The 26,281-nt window shown below is 44.2% G+C and overlaps 1 protein-coding gene across 1 annotated transcript in view; it reads left to right on the forward strand.

Annotated features, from left to right (window-relative positions):
- The window catches only part of Nhe3 (Na[+]/H[+] hydrogen exchanger 3), a 76,151-nt gene extending 54,190 nt beyond the window's left edge, over positions 1-21,961 (forward strand). The window contains exons 17-18 of the mRNA XM_075681575.1: positions 11,710-11,831; positions 15,035-21,961. Of these exons, the coding sequence (XP_075537690.1) occupies positions 11,710-11,769 (60 nt within the window). The 3' untranslated portion in view covers positions 11,770-11,831; positions 15,035-21,961. The remainder of the gene's footprint in view (positions 1-11,709; positions 11,832-15,034) is intronic.
- The last annotated feature ends 4,320 nt before the right edge of the window (positions 21,962-26,281 follow it).

A 26,281-nucleotide genomic window follows, 5' to 3' on the forward strand; every position in this document is an offset into this window, starting at 1 on the left:
CATCTCTCGTGTTAATACTTGCACCACATGTTAGTACCTGCACCTCGTGTTAATACAAGCTGCTGGTGGCTGGCGCCTTTAGCTTGGTCACTGAAATGCGAGATAAATGCTAACAAACTTTCATTTACATTTGGGACAATCGTTTCCAGTTTTCACAAATGAGCGTGTTTATGATAGATGTAACACTAATGCGTAAAAGCATATTTATTTGCGCTGAGTGTGGGCTAAGTTTTGTTGATGGATTTATGAGTTTTTTAGTGTTCATCTTCTGTAAGTGAGAAAATGATGTAGAGAGAGAGAGAGACGAGACCCCGCTTTAAAAGTTTGCAGCCTGCTTCCACTGACATCCATCATACCGATGGTAACTTGTGAGGAGTAGTTTGTGACTGATAATTAAAAGGAAATTACACTGCAGGTATATGTAGGAGGCAATGCTGCCTTTTCCGTATTATTAAATTTTTCTGTGCAAGAGTTTATCGGTGAAACCTGACCACACGTCTTTGCATCATTGCATTGTACGTGTGCACAAGCACAGCTGCCAAGTTGGGGGCCTAATCCCATCTCTTAGTGCCTTCACCAGTGCATGTAAAGCTGGATAAACGTAATGGACATGATCATGAACGAATCAGTCATGGCAGCAGAGAAAAGCAGACAATGCGTATGTCCTAACCCTACTCTTCCTTTTCATTGCATTGGTGATAGCGCAAACTCATTGGAACGCTGTGCACACTCACTCAAGGCCACCGAGCCAGTGGTGGGAGCTATGCATTCTCTGCATGCATTTCAATTCGAAGGAGTGGGACTGGAGTGAAGATGGTTGGCTGCCAGGCATTCACAGTGTCTGAGTATTTCTTGATGAATATCCTGATGGTGACCTGACTTTCGTCTGTTTTGTTAATTGCTTCACGAGGACCGAGTTTGCCAAGCAGAAATGCCCGACTCCCGTGATACACAGTTCGCAAGCTGAAATCTCAATTTTCTCTGTCGTGTGAATACAGCTATAGCTGGACAATAGCTAGCTGCCAAGTTTCCAAGCGTTTCAAATGGAGTGGGTAATGCGTCACCAGTAATGAAGCAATAGGAAACTTGCTCTCATTATTAACTTGCAATCCCCAAGGTGGAGGAAGATTTATGAATAGAAAAATTCTCATCCATCCAAAAGTAGCATGGAACTACAGAGGGAAACAGCCCATATAGATTTCTCTGGAAGAAAGCTTCGCAGTTAAAAAATTTGTCTTGGTCTATAGATTGAACCCTGGAACCGATGCTTTCTGGAGCTGTTTCTCTACCATCCGATCTAACTGAGATGCTTAGGTAGCAAAGTGAGGCACAGTTGAGAACTTGGAAGTGCAGGGAACTGAATGCGGCAGATCAGTTCTGCAGAAATCTGCCAAGGTGGAGGAAGTTTCGTGAAAATGAACTCTTTTGTTATCCACCCGAGTGGACAGACTTTTCCTTTCATTATTCAAACACCTTAAATTCACCAGTGCATGTGATACTGTTCCAAATTGTGTCTTTCATGCTCGTCTGTGGGCTCTACGAAAGATCACACACCGTGAGGGGCAAATCTTTGGCTCTTCAATGGGATGAATGGGTTGGAGGTTTGGTGGAAGTAGTTATAGCTTTCACTTTCCTTGCCTCCCCCCACCCCCCTGCTCAAATGGCTGTAGCCCCGTCTTTCTCTCTGCCATCCTCTGGCTTACCGAGAATGGCTGAGTGCAGTAGGGCATGACTTCAAAGAACAGCATTGTGATGCATGATCCCTTCGCTGCACTGCCATGCAGTGATGTGCATTTTTCCCTTAAAAGCTTTCTTTTTCCTTTTAATTTCTTCGTGCAGCTGCCTTGTGTTTGCTCAGATCTTGCAACAAGATCACATTTTAAGCTTCTGATAATTCAGCATGGTTACTTGCCTGGTTTATGAACGAAAAATTCCGGCAGAACCCATCTCGCAATGAATGTCAATGTTAATGCAGTTGAAACAATGTAGAGAGACAATGCATTGCAACCGAAACTTGTTATGAGGTGTGTATGCAGCCAAGCTTCTCTCTTGCAGCACCATCTAGAGGTGCTGGTGCAATATTCATGCGTAGTGCCTGTGCTCACACAAGATTGTCTCAGTATATCTGTAGGGTCCGTAGTTATTGGGTTTTATGTGTTTCGAAATATTGAGGGGTAGGTAAAAATGGGTGATATTATGAAAGAGTAAAACCACGGAGGAATCAGGTTTTGTTTGTTGTCTGGTAGGAAAATGGAGAAACATCGGGGGTTTTGTTGTTTGGTGGCCCAGTGTTTGTTTTTCTTTGTGATCTTTACAAACAATTAACATAAGCAGTAGACTCCCTTGGACACAAATGTTCTGCTTAAACAAGCAAAATCACTCACAGGAACATGTAATGTCAAATATAACTGCTCACAAATCATGTCATGAACTCATGTCCAGAAATCCTCGTTGGGTATTATCAGTATGTTTAGAAGAAGCCACATTAAAAAGAAGCTAATCCGGCGATCCATTCTTTCTTTTGTTCTCTTGATTTTGTTAACAAAGGAAAAAAAGTGCACATGGGCACGCTTTCCAGGTGGTGTGGTGCTTTCCATTATATTGCAAGGCCTTAAAATTGTTCACGTATGTTACATGCAATGAGAAGCATTTCTATGTCTATCCTAGATCTCTCGGGCCTTCAGTCCTTGCCTTTTGTCGTCCTGTTCTGCTGGTTCCCAGTATACATTCTTTAAACAAAATAATTCAATACAAACTAAATGAATCGGCTACCATTATTTGAACGTAACGTATTTGGGTAAACATCCTCTCAATGTCACAGCTACCACCCGCAATGTAGAGCAATGTAAGCGCTGTGTTTATTTGCTTCTCGGTGCGTTACTACTGTTTACATGTATGGGGCGTGTGGGAAATGTAATGCAGTGTGCCATTGCTGTATTCTTGTACATGCAGCTACTTAAAAAGCGACAAGCTTTTATTCAGAAAGGCCGGCAGCTGCTGAACATAGTATAATTTTGTCTATGCCAGTTTTCGTTCATTATGTGAAAACAAGGCATTTACCATATTCATAATGTAGGATAACGTATTGTAGCGTTAGGTGTCACAAGCCAGCACTGAGAAAGAAGTGACTGGAACGGCGCGCTCGGCAAGAGGCGGGTGCTGAAGCAAAAGTGGAGGCTGAGGACACCGGCTTGAGTTTTTACACGCCACCTTGTATAACTTTGTCTCGCCGATGCTGGGTACATCTTCAATTGTCTTTTCGTTACAAAACTGGTGGAGATGTGGGGTACGGTCCATCCGATGCCACAAGCCACTCCTGGTAGCAGGAGTACCAGTCCTATACTAGCGAACACACCTGTTCACCGGGCCAGCAAGAGAATCCGAGGATTGCCTCCGGAGCTTGAACATCTCTCCGCAACAATATTGACGTCCCCGCGGACCGGTATGGAAGGAACAGTGACGTCTCTATCGACCATTATTCAAGGTACAGCCACAACAGCAACTCAGTACCTGCTGCAGAATCTCCCAGTGCCGAAAGTGTTCCATGGGCATATCTTTGAGAATGTAGAAGACTGGTTAGCCCAGTTTGAGCATGTTGCCGAGATAAACGAATGGAGCGACGCGGCGAAGTTGAGAAACGTCTACTTCAGCTTGGAGGACGGTACTCGCACTTCGTACGAGAATCGAGAAGGGCTCATCAAATCATGGCTCGAGTTCTGCCGTGCCTTGCTGGAGACATACACCAATTCTGATCGCCGCGATCGAGCCGAACGGGAGCTCCAATCCCGCATTCACCTGCTGAATGAGAGCGTGACATCGTACGTCAAGGATATGACGCGCCTCTTCCGTCGGGTGGACCCAACCATGTCGGACGAAAAGAAGCTGCGCCATCTAATGCGGGGAGTTAAAAGAACAGCTATTTGCTGGCCTTGTTCGAAGCCCGCTGAAGACATGGCTGAGTTCTTGACCGAAGCCACCATGACGGAAAAGATGATACACCAGCACTCAGCTTTCTATGAAAGGCAACTGAACGTTACTTCACCTTTGGACCAGCGCTCAGCTCCGTATTACAGGTACACGAACACTGCTTCAATGACGGACGCGATTGCCTTTGGAAACGTGGACGTTCTCCGAGACCTTATCCGCTCTGTGGTGCATGATGAGCTTCAACGGCTCAGCTGCCCGCCTCAGCCCACGCTGGGTTCCATTACTGCCCTCATGAAAAATGAAGTGCAGCAAGCGATCCAAGGTCCTGTTCCAAACAGCAGTGCGCTGCCTGTGACAGCACAGTTGCAGCGGCCGTCGTATGCGAAAGTTTTGGGGCGAGTCCCTGTCCCTGCTCCGACCCATTTTGTCCCTAACACGTCATACGTCGGGTCATACGTCCCGCTGCTCCCATCAGTGCAACCGATCCAACATATGGAGGATCGGCGCCCGCTCGAAAGGAACTCTGACGTCTGATGTACCCCAGACAGAAGGCCTCTGTGCTATCACTGTGAAGAAGCCGGTCACATATACCGCGAGTGCCTATACTGCCGCCTTGGACTGCAAGGTTTTGCCGTGGATTTACCAAGACCCAGATATGGCGAAAGGCCTAGGGCGATTGAAGAATACCTGAACCAGCGGAGTATGCCACTGTTCCCGCGGCGGCAGTCATGCTCGCCGTCTGCCAGGCAATCTTCCCCAGCTCCTAGAAGCCCTCCGATGGCAGCGCAAGGACAATCGCCAAGCCCTCGCCGGGAAAACTAAGAACAGCGACCTTTGGTGGCGAGGCCGCTGATAATCGCCCTTCCAAAGACCTCCCATCGACCCAAACACGGTCTATTCAGCACGATTCAACGACGACAGCAGCCGAACTCAGCGACAGACTCTCGCTAGACATACCTGTTGTGCTCGGCGGCTGCCACATTAGTGCGTTATTGGACACTGGTGCTGACTACTCAGTCTTGTGCGAAAAACTAGCGACGGAACTTAGAAAAGTTATCATGCCTTGGTCTGGAACACAAATTCATACTGCTGGCGGGCATATCATAACACTGTTGGGCATCTGCGTGGTCAGAGTACAAATTCGTGGGTCTACGTTTCCAGCCAGCTGCCTTATACTCCGCGATTGTTCTCGGGATCTCATCTTGGACATCGACTTTCTGCGAGAGTATGGTGCCATTATAGACCTCCGGGAGTGCACAATGACTTTTTCGACAGAAAGAGCAGCGAACAGCCACGACAATTGCAGACGTAATGCGCTTTGGGTTTCCGCCGATAGTGTAACTTTACCACCACGTGTAAGTCCTGGTAGCAGTCGTATGCAACGATCTGCGTGACGGCGAAGTTGTTGCAGGGGGCAATTCGTCTCTTATGCTGACTCATGGTGTATGTGCAGCCCGCAGTCTCATTATGCTTTGAGGTGGACGTTCTACGCTCGGCGTGACGAATTTCAGCCAGGAACAACGGCACCTGTTTCGTCGTACTACTATCGCTTTCGCTGAGCCCATAGCAGATGTTTCTGAATGCTTTACATCTATGACAAAGGACAACCCAGCTGAGACACTGCAATATCGACATCAATTCAGGCCTTTTGGAGGAAAAGCAGAAAGCGCTGCGCGAGTTGCTACTTCAATTCAAGGAGTGCTTCGCATCTTCTAAGGTACTCTAGACGCCCATCACGAGACACTGAATAATCACGTATGACGATTCTCGTCCCATACGACAACTGCCTTATCACGTATTGGCGAAAGAGTTCAACGTGATTAATTCACAAGTGAAAGAAATGCTTGATGATGTCATACAACCATCCCAAAGCCCTTGGTCGTCGTTGGTGGTTCTCATCAAAAAGAAAGATGGAACGCTTCAGTTCTGCGTTGACTATAGAAAGTTGAATAACGTCGCAAAAAAGACGTTTATCCGCTTCCGCGCATAGATGATTCATTAGATCGACTGCAGCAAACCAGGTATTTTTCATCCATAGATCTGAAGAATGGATATTGGCAGATCGAAGTTGACGAATGGGATCACGAAAAAACTGTCTTTGTTACCCCGGATGTACTGTATGAAATAAAGTACTTCCATTCGGCCTGTGTTCTGCACCGGCCACATTCCAGAGAATGATGGACACTGTTCTGACAGGTCTGAAGTGGCACAGTTGTTTAGTATACTTAGATGACGTCGTCATGTTTGCTGCGACCTTCGAAGAACATCTGAAGCGTTTAGAGGCCATGCTTGAGGCGCTCCACTCCACTAATCTCACACCAAAGCCAGAAAAGTGTCACTTCGGTTACGAAGAACTGAAGTTTCTAGGGCATGTGAACGCCGCCGGCATCCAGCCGGACCCAAACAAAACATCTGCTGTTGCTGCTTTTCCAATTCCTTATGACAAGAAAGCAGTACGCCGCTGCCTCAGTCTGTGTGCGTACCATCGTCACTTCATCGCTAATTTCTCCCGGATTGCCGAACCACTCATAAGCGTCACGCGGGAAGACACATCCTTCGTTCGGACGGATGAGCAGAACGCAGCTTTCACCAAGTTACGGCAGTGTCTGCAGGAATCACCCATCCTCGCTCACTTTGACAGGGACGCTGACACTGTGGTGCATACCGACGCAAGTAACATCAGTCTTGGCGCTGTACTCATTCAACACCAGGAAGGCGTTGAGTGAGTGATCGCTTACACCAGTCGCACCCTTTCACGCACTGAAATCAACTACTCCACCTCCGAGAAAGAGTGTCTAGCGGTTGTGTGGGCCATCATGAAATTTCAGCCTTATCTCTACGGTCACCCTTTCAAGGTGTTGACAGACCACCACTCCTTGTGTTGGTTAGCCAACTTACGAGACCCGTCCAGGCGACTTGTTCGGTGGAGTCTCCGTCTGCAGAAGATCGATGTTACGATCCTCTACAAATTGGGCCGCAAACACGTAGATGTGGACACATTGTCGTGCGCTCCCGTCAAAACTTGCGATAAGGACATGGACAAAGACGGCACATTCCTTGGGGCCCTCACCGCATCTGACTTGATCATACGGCAGCGTGAGGGCACCGAAATATGCCCTCTCATCGATCACCTAGAAGGCAAGAATGTTACAATCCCACAACACATTTCTCGCAGTCTCCCAACCTTCTGCCTGCGAAAGGTTGTCCTCTACAAGAAAAACTCGAGTGCCAACGACAAAGAGTATCTATTGGTCATACCTGCCGCCCTCCGTGATATTCTCCTAGCCTACCATGATGAGCCCATGTCTGGACACTTGGGATTTTCATGTACTACTGGCCCAGACTTTCTACCATGGTGAAGTGTTACATGCAAAGCTGCCGGTAGCGTCAGGAAATCGCCATCTTTGAAGCCCGGGGGGTTACTCCAACCCATCACACTGCCTAGCATGCCATTTGATCAAATCAGCATGGATCTTCTGGGACCCTTTCCTTTGTCAGCCAGCGGAAACAAGTGGATTATAGTCACCATGGACTGTTTAACACACTACGCTGAGACGAAAGCTGTACAACGTGCCACGGCCTACGAAGTTGCCCAGTTCTTTATTGATCTCATAGTCCTCAGATATGGTGCCCCATCACATGTCATCACCGACAGAGGGACTGCCTTTACAGCCCAACTGATAAAGGACATATTCGAACTGAGCTGCACGCAGCATCGCAAGGCGACTGCCTATCATCCGCAGACCAACGGACCGGCGGAAAGGCTAAACAAAACCATTGCTGACATGCTATGTATGTAGACGTCCAGCATAAAACATGGGATCAAGTCCTGCCGTACGTTACATTCGCGTACAACGCCACCATTAAGGAAACCACATGATTCACACCGTTCCATCTTGTCTACAGGCGCGAGGTCCAGATCACACTAGACGCTATACACGATACCGGCGCATCACTTACTTCCGACGCCGAGCAACTTGCTGAACACGCAGAGGAAGCTCGTCAACTCACGTGCATACACATCACGAAGCAGCAGAGTACAGACGTGCGACGCTACAACCTTCGATATCGGCAAGTCGAGTACCAGCCAGATGACCAAGCCTGGGTGTGGACTTCAATCCATCGCCAGGGATTGTCTGAGAAGCTGCTTAGTAAATACATTGGACCCTACAAAGTGATACGCCACGTTAGTGAAGTGAACTGTGAGGTCATTCCCGACGGTGCTACGTCGCCTCGGCGTCGACAGCACCACTCAGAGATGGTGCATGTTATTCGCCTCAAACCGTATTTCACGCGTTAAGCCGGCGCCAACCCGACCTCATACGACGTTCACACTTCCACTTTCTAGTTAGTAAGCATCAGGTCGATGCTTTTCTTTTGGCAGGGGAATAACGCCGCTAGGTGTCGCGAGCCAGCGCTGAGAAAGCAGTGACTGGAATGGGGGGGAGGGGGGGCGCTCGGCAAGAGGCGGGCGCTGAAGAAGTGGAGGCTGAGTACGCCGGCTTGAGCTTCTGCACGCCATCTTGTATAACTGTCTGTCTCACCGATGCCAGGTACATCTTCAATTGTCTTTTCGTGACAATATATTAGTGATATTATTAATATCTTATAACCGTGAACACTTGCCTGCAGAAGGTGAGCAGCATTCATTAGTTTTGCAACACTTGCACTTGTTATCCCTTATGAAAGGGCAAAGTTCAAGGAGAAATGGGTTTAACCTAATTTTTCTAAATTTTGTTTGGGGTTCAAAAATCTGGAAATATTGGTTTTTACCCCCAAAATAAAGGGCCCTATATTTATGTCCCAGGTTTGACTCCATCCAGCACCGGAGAAATTTTAAATTATTTTTTGTCATTGAAGATTGGCGTATTTTCAGTGGCGCAAAACAGTTATCCAAGTTGGCATGAAAAAACTTCATTGAGGAGCACATGCCCAGTGACCCAAGTTCATGCAACAATTGGTTTTGAACCGTGTTCCTTCAGCGCAGCAGCCCGATGCTGTCCCCATCAGACCTACTACCGAGTGACCCAAGTTGGTGGCAAAACGGTTAGAGACCTAGGCAGACAGGAAGACAGGCAGAAAAATAGTCCGCTAAAGGTGCATGAAGTTCCCAAAGATCTAATTGCAATTAAAAAAAAATCTCATTGACTTTCATCTAATCCTTTTGCTGTAATTGGTGTACGAAACATCGCCGCTATCATGTCAGCTGGTTGCTTTTGTAGTCTGCTGTACAGCAAAGCATGGGGGTGCGGAAATCACGAGAGGCACAGACAAAGACAACTGCATTTTTTTTTCCTTGGCAAACCAGGCAAGTAACAGTGCTAAGTGTTGTGTTGACAAATAATGACTACAAAATTGCAATCTTCATATGAAATTTCAAAAACAGCAAAGCACTGGTAAGCACAGTGTCTTTTCTAAAGTTTTTGAGGAAAAAGAGCAAGTCACTATATATAGACGATGTGCTCACTTCTCTACTTGCAGGCTATCAAAATTAATGAGGTTTTGCCGTCTTCAAATGCAACTTTTCGTTAGTGGTTTCAGCTCTCTGTAGGAACAAGCAGAGATTTTTGGGAGCGCAATTTGTCACCATAGCTGACTTAATGCTTGCGTGTAGTGTCCCTTTAAGTGCCCTGGAAGTTGACAAGATGAAAAATTCTTGCTGTGAAACAGTTTGTTCAGTAACGACCACATATAGCTAGCTGTCTTGCTGTTGCACTGTTTGAGTTATCTTAAATGTGTAAGCATTTCTATGCTTAACCAACTAGAAAAACCGTTCCTCTGTCCATCTTGTAAGGCGATCGCTTTGAAGATAGAGCCCACAGCAGCAAGCAACCTTATCGTCCTGCTACCTGTCGCTTCAGTGTGATCAAAGTGGCGAGAACACGGCACTCGCGAAGCTCTCGGGACATGCCCCACCTTGCTTCTTTCACTGATCGCTTTCAAGATATGGGCCCACGTGTCTCTCTTCAACACAAAGCGGCAAAAACACAGCATGGAGCTATCAGTGGTTGGCACACTCTGCACACATCGCAGATGGCTTTCAAGATACGGTCCTTGCAGGCATGCTATACGCAGCTGCCGCCGGAGTATGTTTGCTCACGGTTCATAATGGTTCAAAGCCGACGGATAAGGCGCTAAAGAGCGATAATGGCTTATAATGATCGAAACACCATCATCGCACCTGGCTCTACCACCTGCAGTACTTTGCTTGTCATCTATGCACCTTGCGCCGCTTCGTATCGCCACGGCACTGTTGTTTGTATTGGCTGGATCAAGTTTCATAACATTGATAATGGCACCGGGCTGCATGGAGATGAGGAAGTGGCATAATGTTTACGCATACTTAGACTACTGTCAGAGGAGTTTCTGCGTCAATTTTTTTGGCATTGTTTTGCATCTTTTATTTAGTGTTGATCATTGCATGCTCTCTCTTCTATATTTAGAAGTACTTCAAGTCTTTAGATCTTTCCACCTTGCTTAAATTTTTGCTTGCTTTGAGTTATTTTTTAAAAACAATAGAAAGATAGAGTAGAAAAGTTCGATTGCCTAAGCGTTGGCTCTGCTGACTTCACTGTGTAGATAGCAGCGACCAGATAATATAAAATGTGCCTGTGGGTCTGTTTTGTCCTTTTTCATTTGGTTTCATCAATTGTTGCAACTGTGAGGCCAGTGTATAGCCATAGAATAAAAAGTGCAAAAATATGCAAATGCACAGATAACATATGAGTGGGAATAGCATTTATTACATACTGAATGTCATTTCGTAAAGAAATACACTTTGTGCTGTAGGAGGGAGACATGTGCATTGTACAGATGGAAGGCACTGGAACAGATGCCATGTGATATAATACTAGTTCTGAAAGTGCAATTTCAGTGGTGTGCAATGAGACACTGTAGTAAGAGAAATTCAGTAACAGACTCAAGAGAAAGCCCCCAAATGCCTGTTCAGAATTGTATCAGTGACACTTGGCTTTTCTTGTAGCTGCTGAAATAGTTTTTTTCAAATGGGGCATCTCTTCCACAGCCTTCCATTATTTATACTGTATGACACATTCATCCTTCCTTCTTTACCAAGTGTCCTTACGAGATAAAATTCAGTCACTGTTCCCATTTGGTTTTCTTCCATAATTTCTGTGTCTGTTCTGCGACTTGACCAAAAAGTTGTTCTGCCAGGTTTCAAGCAGACTGTCGGCACATAATTAGACAGAAATATGGAACCAAAAACATTGACACAGTGCTGTATAGCAAACTCTTTTTTTATTTGCAAGCGTGTGTACATATATGCATTCATGGCATCAACTTGGTTCGAAACCACCAATCAAAAATGAAATACATGGTTTATTGGTAACTGATTCGTACATGCTTGTATCATCTTGATGATACCATGAATGTTAGTATGTGCGGGTGTTTGCAAATAAACCTTAGTTGGCAGAAGGCGTTCAGTGTTTGCGTTCCTGTGATTTGTGTGTAATTCTAGGTGGAAAGCCTGCTAGGGATTCGCAATTCCAGCTCGCCCTAATCAGTAACTTGTTCTGCCAGGCCGTCATGTGTAGTTTCAGCTATGTCTGCAGTCTTCTTGTGTTCCATGTTGCATGCACATATGTTTACCTCCTTTGTTCAGCGAGCATCACCTTTCCTGTGGCCATGCAAACTTCTGGGGATAATTTTCTTGCAAGCGCTGTTTTTGTGACGTAGTCTATTGAAGTTGCGAATGTGAAGTTTATCTCTGACTATGCATGAGCGTGTCTTTTGTTTTTCCCTTTTTTTTTCTTCTCCCTGAAGGGAAGTGCGCATTTCAATGTTGCGGGAGATTCTGGACAGCTGCAGACTAATTTTATGTGAAGCAAGACGGCGGCAGCCTGAAAGCAAAAGCCAGTGTAGGGCAATGGACATGTCGAAGCATGGTTTGTGTAATCTTTTTTTTTTCTTTTGCTCATTGCTTTTCACTAAGTAGGTGACTAGTGCACTATCAGTGTGGTGCACATCATTGTTGTCACGCACACATGTAACATTGGTTTGCACGATATCAGTTCTAGTGGCTGAACAATTTATTTTAGTTTATTTATTGTTTTGTTTTGTTTTCCCGATAACTACCGCACTTTTGTGCTGATATCTTCGCGCGGTCATGGAGTAGTGTCAGAGCTCGTTTGCAGTCTAGGTCCAGGCTACCAGGGGCACCCAGACTTATTCGGAAAATAGAAAAAAAGATTGCGTAATTGTTGCACCATAAATTTACTGCTTTGAGTTTTAATCGAGTTTTATTTATCTGCTGGATGTACATCCTAGCATTACCATTTTGCCAGAATACCAGGCTGCAGCTGCGAACTGAAATTTGTACGGTCATATCTTGTGGCACTGTGCTCAGCGAAGCTGTGTAGGCCTCTTATTGCTTTCTATGGCTGCATGCTCTTAGTTTCTTTATTTACACTGTAATAATATGGAATAAGCAATATACAAGACTGATTAGACCGCATTTTTCACTGCACATTTGTCTGAAAAACGTGTCATGCATGCTACTCCCAGGACTTCTGCTTGTGTTTGTCGTGCCAGTAAGCTAGAATGCCAAGCTTAAAACATATAGATACAGGTCTAGATTTTTATCTGCTTGTTATGCTAGATTTAGTTTTAGCTGGCTTTTATTTTGTTCTCTCAACTGAACTGCTGGTCTTCAGCCCCTTTGAGAGAAAGGTGCTGAACGTCTAAAAATTTAACCAAGTGGCTTCTCGACTATTCTTTCTTTCTTTTTTTTATTTTTCTGAGAGAGACTGTTTTTTCTGGGCATCACGCACACCAAATGCAATGAAAGGTCTCTAATCAAGCGTAAGCTGCTACACCTGCCTTGGGCACAAGATTGGAGCGGAAACTTGCCTCCTAACAAGTAGATGAAGTAGCCTATTGCAAGCTACTGATAATTGCAGGGGAAATATGAGTTGGAACATGCTTGGCTCTTACATGCTGAGTAGTTTTGTCCAGGGAAACTGTCATGTGTTCCCTGTTTATTTCAAAGCAAAAAGCAACATGTTGCAGCCCATAGTGTAAGTAAGCCTTTCCATTTCATTCTGGCCCACCAAATGCTCACAAATAACCACATGTAAATTGCAAAAAAGTTTGGCCCCACCTGGTATAATAATAGTATATCAAGACTGGCGTGAGACAAAAGCAGCACATTTTGTTGCTGGCCTTCCTATTGGCTTAGGTAGGTTCTCGCTAGCTTAGCTAATGCCTCTTTCGTTTCTCTATTTTGTGGCACCTTGTTTGACTGGGAAAGTTCCAGCTTGTGTGGCTTGGCCACACCTGGAATAATAGTGTATCAAGACTGGCATGAGATGAAAGCAGCACATTTTGTTGCCAGCCTTCATATCAGATTAGGTAGGTTCTTGTTAGCCTAGATAATGCCTTCTTCTTTTCTCTATCTTGTGGCCCCTTGTTTGGCTAGGAAAGTTGCAGATTGTGTATTTGCAATTACAGCATCTGAACCCTTTTTTTTTATATTGTTATAACTCCTACCTTTGTATGGCTACACATCAGCTTGAGCATTTTTGTAATATTGACATTGTTTGAGACTGTCATAGAAGCAAAGGTGCTTGTTTTATTGTGAGGCTGTGTACTCTGCTGATCTGTTGCTCTGCATTAGAATAGACACTGTCAGAATAAGCCTATGAAAGGCAAGGCCTCTGCAAGCCCTTTGTCTTCTGCAAGTGGTCTTTGAAATTGAAGCAGTAATACTGCACTTCAATTAGACCATCATCATCTAAGTAAATATGTAAAACCTGCTAGAGAAGACTGCTTTAAAAAAATGGGAAGTTACTAGAGCTAGTGGTCATTCTTATCAATTAAAGTGATTCTGTGGTAACATCAGACACATGCCATCAAATACTTTATAACTGGATATTATGAATTATCGTGCAATAAAGTTGCCTCATCGCTGTACAACTACACAGTGAACAACTGTGTTCATGGAGCCAAGTAATTACCATCAGATATTTCCAGATCCTGATGTGGACACAACTTGTGGCACATTAGTTGTGCCTATACCGTTTCCTAAGGCTGGCAGGTACATAGACAAGACAGTGTCGAGCATGTCTTTACAACTCTTTGATTGGCCTAAAATTGCTGATTTATAGAATGCCATGGAGTCTTTGTGCAGTTAAGATGTAATTTTTCAAGGAGCTATAAAGTACTCATTGTTATTGAATTTCTGCAGAAGCTATTGACAGACATTTCATTTTTGACTTCCTTTAAAGACAAATCTTCAGTCCAATTTATTTCGACGAGTTCCACTGGTAAATAAGTCAGACATTTTTTCTATTACTTTCTGCATGTTGAAGTTTGGTCTGTAACACCACCTCAGTCTAGAAATTGCTGCATGCGTGTTATTGATGACTGAGAGCATAAGTACATTTTGTGGAATGGACTCGTTGATACTTGTTATGAAAACAGGCTGGAGCATTGTCTACCTGCTAGCAGCCCTTAAATGAACTATGCTCACAAAAAGAAAATTTTGTTGAGAATCAAGTTTTGCTGTGGGAGCTACTGCTGCAGCCATCGGGAAGTGAGCCCAACGGAGATCAGTGTTGCTTTCTGTGCTCAAATTTTAAAATGAAAAGAGAAGTCATTATTATTGAATGGATTGCGTGCTCATTCATGGAACACCATTGGTTCCACAAAATCAGTGAAATGAGAACAAATGGCATACTCAAAATCTTAACATCTTAACTCTCTGGGACTTGTTCAGTGATAAAATAAATGTTAAATAATAGAACGATGCCGGCATAAATTAGAGATCAAACCTAGTTAGATTATATTCTAGTTGACATTAAGAGAAAACAGGAAGGTAAGCAGGTTGTATAGTGCTTAGAACCAGTAACTGGTGTGTTAGAGTAACGTAATTGGGGGGTGCCAAAGGAATAGAAATGGATATACTAGTGCCAGAGAATTTGATGGAGTGATAAAATTAGTGAATTTTCAGACATATGATGGAGTTTGTTCATAGAAGACAGCATATTGTAGATTTCTGGGAGAGAGCTGCGATCTTTAGTGGAATCGAAATAGGCAGATGAATACGATCATGACAATAGTTTGTTTTGCTTTCCCTTTACTCTTTTAGTGTGACTCTATCGAGGAAGGGGACCTCGGACTCGGAAGCAGCCTGACTGCACTAACGGCAACGAGAGTACGGCTCGTTGGCATGCAGGGAGATGCTGTCTGAGTGTGCCGTTTGCTAAGGGTGCTGTTATGCCTCCTGGAGGCTTTGGTGCAGGGTGCTAGTGCCTATTGAAGCGTGCATGTGGTCCTCACAGTTCACAGAAAAAGCAGCTACGGTGAATGTCGCGTAAATTCGAGAATCATCACCGCACTACTAAGAAAGGCTAGAGGCACTTGCATTGAGAGGTCGCATAACTCTACTGTGGTTTTTCTGCACAGAACCGTTTTACTGTTGTGGAGCCACACTACGCCACAGTCTGGTAAATACCTGTTTTCTTTGACCTAGTGTTTTGCACACGCGTCAGTGTCCATGCAAAAGCAGTGTTGTCTATTTGCAAAGTTAAGGCCACAGGGGCTTCATTTTACTCAGCACTTGTGGTGTTCTACAAGTTGCGCATTGTCAGTGGCCCTGCTTGGAAAGTCGTTGAGGGAGATGGCTGATGACTTAAGCCTCGTTTGTGTGTGCGTGCCTCAGGCACTTTTGCACTCTGCACGTTAGGGTTTGCAGTGTTCACGATTGTGGTTCTAAGTGGTTGTCCCAACGGTGCTTATTTCTTGGCAGTGGCTGTGCTGCATGCTTTTTCTCTGCTCTAACACCACAGTCGATTCCATGGGGAGATGTGTTTTACATAAGGCTAGTGGAAAGCAAGCAAACATATCATAAGAAGTTTAAGCTGAAATGTGTAAATGCTAAACATAGAAAAAAGGAGGTAATATTGAGTAAGCTTAATTGGTTACATGACATTAATGAACAAGCATATATGGTATCTTTTGCTAAAGGAAGATGCTTGGTGTGCCCAAAAAAGACATAAAAGTGAAAGACAGTTTGCAACACTACCGGCAGTTTCTCAAAGCATCTCTTTCTCATGCTACGAATTATGTGAGTGTTCATCTGAAAGTAGTTTATAACAGCGTCATTATCATCCTTTTAAAACTTATACTGCATTCAGAAACAAAACGAGGCATAAACTGGAAATTATTTTGTTTTTCTTGCTCGCACACCAAAAGAAAAGGAGCCAAATTTATAAATATACCAGGAAATCTGCAGCCTTGTACAATGACTTCATAAATTGTGTTTTTGGTGCAAAGTTTCAATAGAAGTTTGGCCAAGATTTTCTTTCATAATAACACTTTTTGTACTGTGCAGTAAAACTTGAAAAAGGGTATTTATTGAATTTTTGTATAGCTTTAAACAATTACAAGAACTAACATTTTTATTTCATGTATGCCTCACTTTTTTTTAATGTGGTAGGGTGGACTTTTTTTTCACCAATAAATTGGGTTTGTTCTTGAATTACAATCGAGGTCATGGAGGAAGCTTATTTAACATAGACTGCTGGACTACCAAACTTGCTGGTTGTCTTGTTAGACTTTTGCGCAGTCTTCAATGGCTTACACTGTTTCTTCTAGCAAACTCCTCTTGCTCATCATCAGCATACTCATTTGGAAAGTAAGATGGTTAGACCTACATTTAACATGGATGTGAGCCCACAAATGGGCAACTAATTCATGTTGTTGCCCGGCTGAAACGTTAGCCTTTCCCAACACTAATTTCTTGCTGATAGTGTCTTTCACAAGGTCGACATAAGCTTACAGCTGAGCGAGTTGGTATGAACTTATTGCTGTGCAGTGCGTGAAAGACAGCACGCTGGACTCATTTGTTCCCTTTCTTTGTTTGGATCTGCCTGTCATGGGGTTGTTTGTAACAATAATGTGCTGATTTGGGTTGAGCATTGCCTTGCCCTTTCTTTTTGTATAATTTTGAGAGGGAAAAATAAGAACAAGACATAGCTGTCAATTTATATTGGTTGTACTGAGACTACGAATGTGCTAGCACAGCCCATCATTCTCCATTTTCCACACAGAATCTGCATTAAGCCAATTTAATGTTTGAAGGAAATGTCGCTCTTTCTTTCAGACAAGAAATTGGATCAAGTTTGGAACAGCAGCCTTTTTTCATAGCGCAGGTGTATTGCTGAAAGAATGGTTAAACAGGAAAATAAGTTTATTTGGGGTTCACTGATACAACTGTGGTTAAAGCAACCAAATGCGAGCCATGATATGAACCATGAAATGCTCCAAGCACATGAAAAGCAAGAGCATGTCAACACAGAGCCTACCTTGAATAAAGAATATTGCACTCCCAAACGTGCTGTATAAGAAATGAAAAGATTCACCGTATCTAATGTTGAGTTCCTGATTTCTATGATGCTAGATTGGTTGAGACCAAACACTGCCTGGGATATAAAAAAAATTAAAGCAAGAAATAATTGGAAAATAATATTTCACAAAGTATATTAAAAGTAAAATCTGCATTTTTATATCTCCAATATCACTCGAACTGTTTTGATCATCACTGAAGTCAATATGTATTAAATTTTTGAGCACCATTGGAAGCACAAAACATGACAGCATAAAAATCAAGCTTTCATAAAAAATAACAGCACAGCATGGCTATATCTCCATTAATTCAAGCAAGCTTAGGAATGCCTTTAAACATGGGCATATGAGCTGGCAATCCAGTTTTTTTCAGCTGACAAAAAAAAGAAAAATACTATTCTTTATGTTGCCAACTTGGTGTGTATGTTTGTGATGCATAAACAAAACCACTTGCAAGGCTCAAGCACATGCACAGGTTTTGGGCTAATAACAACACATGAGTGTGCTCAAAATGTTGTTTCATGCACACCCTGGTGTCCTCTTCAGTCACTTTATTTGGGATGCTTTCTCATGTTTGTGATAGCTAGTAGAACAGTATTAATTTTTTACAGTTTTTGCATTACTTCCTTCAAAACCATATAATTCTCTCTTCTGTGCCTTTTTTCTTCTAGACCAGTCATTTAAATGGGCTTATATAGTGACTGATAGCGGTGTGGTAAAAGGAGGTTTACATGAGCCAGTGGATATCGCCTAATTTTAGTCTGTGAGATGTTGAAAGGTAAAACAATCTCTCTAATGTGATTGGCATGATTTGTTTAGCATAGAGATTTAGAGTTGGCAACTTTGTTATTTTATACAGTATATGTACAAGTTTGACATAATAGTTTTGCAGAAATCTGCACTGCACACACATAAGGGAAGTAATCATGCAAACTTTCGTGTTCAGGAAGAAGAAAACAATTGACCATGCAATTGCCACAACATAAGCTGCAGGTTCTACAAAAAGGGCAATAAGCACTATGAGACATGTGTAACCCTCAGAGTCCAACATGTCTTTAAAACGTCATAATGCCTCTAGCACAGATTACTTTTTGTAATTGTGTAAGTTATCTAACCTGTTGAAATGCAACATGCCTCAGGTGTTTTTGGCATAATCACAATGTTACACATATGCACACATTACAGGTGTTATCACGTAGCAGGAGATTTATGTACTGATGACATTTAAAGAAACACTTCATGCTTGCATCTACGTTCTTTTACTGGATAGACCAGCAATTTTTTTATGCCGCAGATGTCCTCTTAGTGCAAGAGGCACTTAATTCGGTCTATTGTTGGGACACGGAACCCAGGGTGTACTTGATGGTTTAGCTGAATTAGCTTTGCGTGGGCCACAATGGAAGGGTTTCAAAATATGGCAAATTATCTGGCGTTACATTTGCCACTTGCAGTTCGACGACAGATGAAAAGCAAAGTATTAAAAGAAATGTGTATGTTGCATTGTGTACATTGACTTCATATTGGAACAGGTGAAGATTAGGTGAAGGGAATCACCAGGAAAAGAAACAAGTGATGACAAAAAGCAGCCACAGGCAAATAACTCGCTACACAATACTGCACTGGTCTACTTCCATCTATTCTGGACCAAAAAAGAAGTAAGAAAGGTTGACACATTTGAACGGTTACAATTGACTTGCAAGACAGAGCAAAGGCCCAGAGTGGCATTTATTGTTACGTAAACAGCAGAAAATGTGTAATGAAGCTTGCAGCTCCTGGCTTTTATAGGCACAGCCATGTTTGCTGGTGATATGAGCTTTGGATTTAAGAATTCTGGAAGAGCCTTGCATTCCAGGCTGTTTGTTGATGCGTGTTGTTTCTGCAAATTTGAGTTCTAATGTCAAGCATTCTTGTCTGAGCCAACCCAGATTTTGTTGTGTATCTGAAAATAGTGCAGTCCAAAGTCAGCCAGTAAAAAGAAAGAAACCACTGTTTAGATAGTCATTGTACACGACTTCTGCCCGAATTAAATTAAAATCTTCATGCCTAGAAAGAAAGTGCATAGAAGTGCATTATTAACCATGATATCATCGCATCTCTTGAGAAGTTCCTTTGCATCAAAGGCTGGGCAATCCTTGCTCTAGATCTGAAATTGCACTTGCAACACTGTGAAGAGCACTTATAATTGCTCGAGTGTGGTCTGCCCTCGGCACCTGGCTTTCCGTGGCCACACACATGCGCAATGTGACTGGGTATGTGCAACTGGATATGTGCTCATACATACATATATGTAAGGTATATATACATAGGCAGGCAGACCCATAGAATACACGCATTGCAAGAACAGTAACCATTCGCTGCAGAACACTTATATGATTCATAACAACCAATCTCTGCCCAAAAAAGCTTGGTTTGCATTATGTAGATGTCAATTGGAGTTACGTGCTTAATTTTTGATCAGGTGCATACATGAACCCTAGAAGTTTTTCGTATGGGAAATGCAGTGGCAAGGGGTTGTTTCTTTGCTCGCCCAAAGCTAGTGGGTCCCCTATTCCAAAGCTACTTGTTGTGCATTCCACTTTGAATAGCGACATATGATTCCGAAGCCAGGGACTGCCATTCTCACTTGATTGCTTTCGGGGGTACCTCGCTTTTACATGATGTGGTGCCTGGTGCGATGCCTCCCTTTAGAGATTAGTCTTCTGCTTTCTGGCTTAGCCAATCATCATCCGTTGAAAGTGGTGCCCCCAAAAGTAATCCATATAGAGCTCGGGCTTCACTTGAGAGGTGTGCTTTTTTTTTTTTTCTGGTGTGTGTTTCCTTATTCGGCACCATTGTGCTGCTTGTGTTGGTTGCAGATATCTGTGTGTCATTGAGCATGTGTTCATAGCAAGAACTTTTATGACGCTTGTATTAGTTTTAAAGCATTGTTTGTACCAGCGTAGGACTCTCTTGTGGCACCGCTGGCATGAGATCTCCCTTAGTGCTGTGGCTTTGTGGGTGATTATGCAGAGGATTTTGCATTGCAATAGCTTCTAGCCTGTGCCAAGCACTCTCGACACTTTCTGACCTCGGTTGTAATGTCAGTGCAAGCTGAATTCTCATTTATGGACGTTGCTTTTCATGGTTGATGTTTCTTTGGCAAAAAAAGAAAGAAAGAAGGCCCGAGGCATATTTCTGCCAGTGCCAGTAAAATGCGGTCTTTATTCCACAGTGTTGTTTTTCTCACTTCAGCTATATCCAACATTTCATTTATTTTATCGCTTGCTTGCTTTCTGGACGCAGCATGCTGACATCTGTCAAAAGAGCTGTCATTGGAAGTTTGCTTATGGGTATTGCAGGACAAGTGTTCTTATACAGACCCCGTATGGGGTTTGTATAAAAACAAGCATGAGAGGCTTTTTTGACACTTCAATAGAGTACTCACAGTTGGCCTGTTGTCATTTCTCCAGTCTCAAGTCTAAATATCCATGTAGTCAGTCCAGCATCTTCTCTCTTATGTGCTCGGTTGCAACTTATTTCATTGTCTGATTAGCTGTTAAAATATAGCTTACCTTTAGGTCTGCCTTGCTGAAGCGACTAGAAACTGTTGTAAATGCCCCTTCCTTCTTGTGCAGTTTGTGGTTGTCTGCACAGTTCCATGGTTTTATTATGATCTTTCCCAATGTTTACCTGTAGGTTGATATTATATACTCCTGTGTGCTTACTGTGTTTTGTTTTTGTACTCCGGGGCTTTGTCTGGTGCCTATGGATAGGATTGTTTGGTATACTGAGGTGATGCGGGGTTGCCCCAGGAACTTCTGTTTTAGTTTAATTCTATTTTCAATGGCAGAATAGGTGGCCATGTTTTCTGTGTGCCATTGTTTTATGCGCACACTTACGTTTATAGTTGGTGCTTATAGCACCTGGGCATTCATTCCCATTATGTTTAATAATTGGAGTGTAAATTTGTCTGATTTTTGTAACTCCAGAGCCGTCATAGCTACATGGAGTTGCAGAGAGCTTGTAATGTGTCTAGTCATCAATTTAGCCTTTCTTTTCTTCTTTTTTTTCTCAATGGACCATCTTGGACATTCAGTCATTTTTTTGTTGTTGTTGAGTGATACTTTTACAATTGGAAAGTGTTTCTCTCTCTCTCTCTTTCCCCAAGTGTATCTGTCTACATTTGCGCCTCTTTTTTTTTATGTGTGCTTTATTTAGTCGGAAATGTGCAATCACATAAATGCAAAGTAATGTTGCTCAAGTGTGTAATGTGGTGCATAATACAGAATTCAATGCCAAGGCATAAATGTGTGTTATGTGTGCTAGGCCACGTTCCAACTACAGCTGTAATTGACGCTAACTTTTCATACCTTGGAGTGGAATTGGCTTCGACAGACATGTAAAATATGAATGCTGCAGTCATACATTCAATATGGCGTTAACTGCTTGGCCCACTGATTGATGTACGAATGAGGCGACTCATTCATCTCCTTTTTTGATGTAAATAGAAGACAGCGACTTGGATGACTGTTTTCACTGCTTATGTAGCTTGTTGCATTCCTTGCCATAATGTATCAGTGTATGAAATGCATTGGCATTTTCATTCCCCCTTTTCTTTTTTTCTTTTTGGCATACTATGTGTGACGTTCAGGAAGTGAAAACAAATAAAAGTATTTCTCTGCGTGAAGAACTATTGTTTCCATGTCTGTGACTTCAATTCTTGGAAGTACAGTTGAGGTTGTGTGAGTTCTTTGACATTCATAAAACAAAAGATGCAGCTATCCTGTCAAACACGTACAGAACAAAATTTTTCTGGAATAATCATAATCCTACATAATATTTTCGGTGCCTTCTCTCTTTTTCTAATTTTACTGCAGTAATTCATTTGGAAAAAGAATTAGTTTGAACATTTCACTGAACATGTGCAACTTGCGGAGAATGGGTGTGCAATAATTAGTGCAATAAGCACTCTTTGAAAATCATCCAGTTTGCGGTGCACATCACATGCTCCGTGGCCGAAGTTGTTTGCTAGCTTGGGCCACCATGCACGTACCCGCTGCTGCCTCGCCGAGCAGACACGTACCACTAAGTATGTGCCCGAATAGGCAACTTGGTGCTGTCTGGCCTGGTGGACTACTTGGGTCACTGGGTATGTGGCCGAGCAGAGAACTTTGACACTGCATATTCGATATTGATATATTCCCATTTTTGGCCAATCGCCCAGAACAGATCTGCCGTGGTGACACAAGGGGTATGTAGCTTTGAATATAATGAAGCGATAGCGCCCCATCCTTAATGGACAACCCCACGTCGAGCTCGGCCGCTTTATGGATAGCCATTTCAATGAAGTTGCAGCCAAGATACAGTGGGGATTGCTATGGAATTTAAACTGGGGGTGCAGTGGTTACAACAAGGTATAATCTGTCATGGCAGCATTCAGCAGTGTGTTAGCCAGAGATATTGACACCTTGTGTGTCTGGTGACGTGCCCATAAGGTTTCATGATTTGTGGGAGGCATCTTATATGTCAGTGATCCTGACATATAAGATGTACCACCACCCATCACCAGAATGATTGCTAATTGCATCATAATGTCGCAAATCACCTCCCGAGGATGGATGCGCCGCCAATCTTTTTCGTTCGAGTGGCTTCGTGAGGCTGGAGTGCCAGTCCAATTTGCTGAAGAAAATTGTACCCAGATCAAAAATTGTGCAGAAGCCATCGACGATGATAGTCAGTGTAACCGAATAGCCCGAGCGAGCTACAACCCCCCAGGCTCCTTCTCTCCGTTGCCCGAAAACGCGCCCTTTGCCTCGGTGCATTTCCTTGCCTACATTGCCTACGCGCCTGGCACGAACGAGTGGGCGAACGAGTTACAACGCTCTGAAGTACTCCCCGACCCCATTCCACTCCGGCCCCTCCGCGCCACTCGCTTGCCCTAGCTTGCCCGAGAGCCACGTACCCATCGGCGCCTTCCCTCGCCTCACCGCAATGAACGAGCAACAGCCTCCTGCACGGACCGACCATCGCGTGCATCTGACAGCCGCAGTGCGTATATAACGCGCTGACGATGTACGCTGCAAAAATAACTGACAATTGAAACAAAAGCATACGCGACTTTCTCGGAGAAGCGATTCTCACCGCTAGCGCACATGACGTCACACGTTGCGTGTCTGCAGTGCGAACAACTCGGGAACGACTCGCGCACGGTGGTCAGGGCTTCCTCGTCCGCTCTAGTTTCTAAACACGCAGCTGGCATCGTCAACAGATTATTTCGTATTACTACAGGCGAAGAAACTGGAGGTTAACACATAACATGGTTTCCGGCCCACGTGAAAGATAACAAACCAAGCGGGTTGCACTCCTGACGAGCGGGTCAACTGCCTGCCGCGTGAATTCACGAACCGTGCCCGAGCTAACGGTCCGGCTCTCCCACAGGATTGCCCCTTCAAAGGTCCTCTTATCACCAATCACGAAGTTACGGCGCATTACAGACACTGCAGGAGGAAATTGCCTCCCCCAGCCCGAAACTGAACAGGGCTCAGGCCGCTCCTACAGACGAGATCCTACCTCACCCCCAAAATGCTTCCCGCAGTCCTGCTACAAATGCGGTCACGCATGCTGCTCCTTCGACTACATGCTCTGGCTGTGCCCGTACAACGCGGGCTCCGACCTTCAATATAAGTTCAAGTGAGACGCCTTGCTGAAGACCTCGGGATTCACGCACCAACTACAGGCCGTCCAGAGGGCCCGCGACGTCGCAGAGAGTCTCCACCTCCCGGTCCCGTCGTGGGCGGAGCCACCAACTTGATTGGGGAGCCTTCGGCTCGTCCCAGTCAAGTTCTTCAGGACACTCCAATAAAGTTCTTGTCGCTGTCACTGAAACCGTCGACGATGATTGCAACACAAGCGATAGCGTGAACGAACAAATGAGCAAGCAAGCAACGAACAATGAGCAACTAAACTCCTTGAAGAGGTAGTTGCAGCAGCAGCAACAGCATGTACCAGAATTAAGTCAGCGCTATAACATTTCTGAGTTCTTTCCCGTGATTTTTGAAACCGAATCAAATAGCGATGACGCTGAATTGATCAGTTTTCGAATAGTGTCGAACAATAACCTTTAGATCAGGTTTTGAAGTCGACCGGTTCACGATTCGTCAGGGAAATAATGCCTAATGTGTCAATCATGTCCACGCTATGTTGAATTAATCTAGATATGAAATAGAGCAGCCGTACGATGGAAAGCGCAACAGCCGCAGGATCGATACGAATTTAAGGATACTATTTTTATTATCCGATATTTTCGAATATTCGCACTCCCCCATATCTACAGCAAAACCGATCGTCGAATTTGGCTTTTTCCGCACAAAGACCCTTACTGTGGCGAAGCCAGCTTTCGTGACTTCTCTAGCCATTAAGGTGAAGCCTTGCAAACCTTCCCGGACTCTGCTTGCTGACCGTGGCTGCTGCTGTTTTGCCGAATATTAAAAAAAAAAAGAGAAGAATCACGTGCCCGACGGTGGAATCAAACCACGATGTACCAGCACAACAGCCCGATATTCTAACCATTAGGCTACGGTCACACACATACTTCTCTTGCACCAACGCTGACAAGCTCATTGAGACGATTGGCGTTCGCGTCGCGTCTCTTAGCACGTTCAAAAACACACGCATGCGACAGCACTTGCGCGTTTACTACCTTTAATAAAGCTAAAGACGCTGGAACGAAAGGCACACCTTACCACTTACTTACCCACTATCGTACTTCTCTCTACACGCACCTTACCTCACCATTCTACCCTGGACAAATGTCAAGCATCGCGTTCGTCCTCGTGACCTCTCTGCGTCGATGTCTCGTAGTCTGTATTTTAATGATGTTGCTGTGCGCATTTTGGCTTAGCTTGTGAACGCTGCAGTGCAAGGATGGAGATAAGTAAGGAAATGCAGGGAGGTTAACCAGACGCACACCCGGTTCGCTACCATGCACTGGGGAAAGGGATAAAGTGGCGAAAAGAGAGAAAGAAGGGAAGAGAGAGCGAGCGCTCGCCGCGCGCGCACTTGAAACAGCGCACCAATTCTACAGACGGTCCCAGAGACTTGTCGACTTCAAGTACTAGCAACAACGCCTTCGTTGCTTCCAGGGCCACCGGCGACGCGCACAGCCATGGTCCAAGAATATTGGCCTCTGAAAGCGGTCTCGAGTCCAGCTGCTTTAGTGCTGTTCTGGGCGTCATAACGGGAACCAAAGCACAGACCGTGCAGTGCACAAACATGTAAGCATTCCACGAAGTTTAAGTTGTGACCTGTGCAGTGCATTAACATTGCAATAGATTACAAGTTGCATAGGATGACAATAAAGGTGTGCGTATCAAATTTAGTTTTATATAATTCAGGCACGTACACAGGGGGGGGGAGACTTATGGGTCCGCCCCCCCCCCCTGAAATTAAGCGGCATACGGTCCCCCTCACCGCCCACGCCACCACTCCTCACACACATTCCTACTAAAGCGCCGAAAAATCAATCTATTCGGCGGTCAACATCTTGCTCCCTTTTACAGCGAAAGCTATATATGACTAACCTTCCGTAGTTCTTTCGGCGTTCGTCAACAGAAAAAAAATTATCGTGTGGGTCGATCCTGGTGATAGTGCAGAAAGGGTCCAAGCTCAACGGCACATACTCCTGTGAGCGCGGGAGTATACTACCTCTACTACCTTTTTCTTAAAAAGGTAGTAGAGAGAACGCCGCCGGAAGTGGAGATTAATTCCGTGTGTTTTGAACGACGCTTCTACAGTTATCAGTCGAGTCGCCTGACGTAGCCACTTCTCTGCTGTGCTAATTTAGGTGTTTTTCTAACCTTCCACGGTGGGCGCAGTGCGTCTAGAACCGCAGCGTCCTGCGCTCTACACGGTTGTACGGGACTGGTGACTACGCATCGTTACGCAACTTTCCAAATAACAACACGAGTCGGTTTTGGCACTTAACTTAGCGGAGCAGTAAACGAGGGAACCA

Source organism: Dermacentor variabilis, chromosome 2 (assembly GCF_050947875.1).
Source record: "Dermacentor variabilis isolate Ectoservices chromosome 2, ASM5094787v1, whole genome shotgun sequence".
NCBI classification, from domain to species: Eukaryota; Metazoa; Arthropoda; class Arachnida; order Ixodida; family Ixodidae; genus Dermacentor; species Dermacentor variabilis.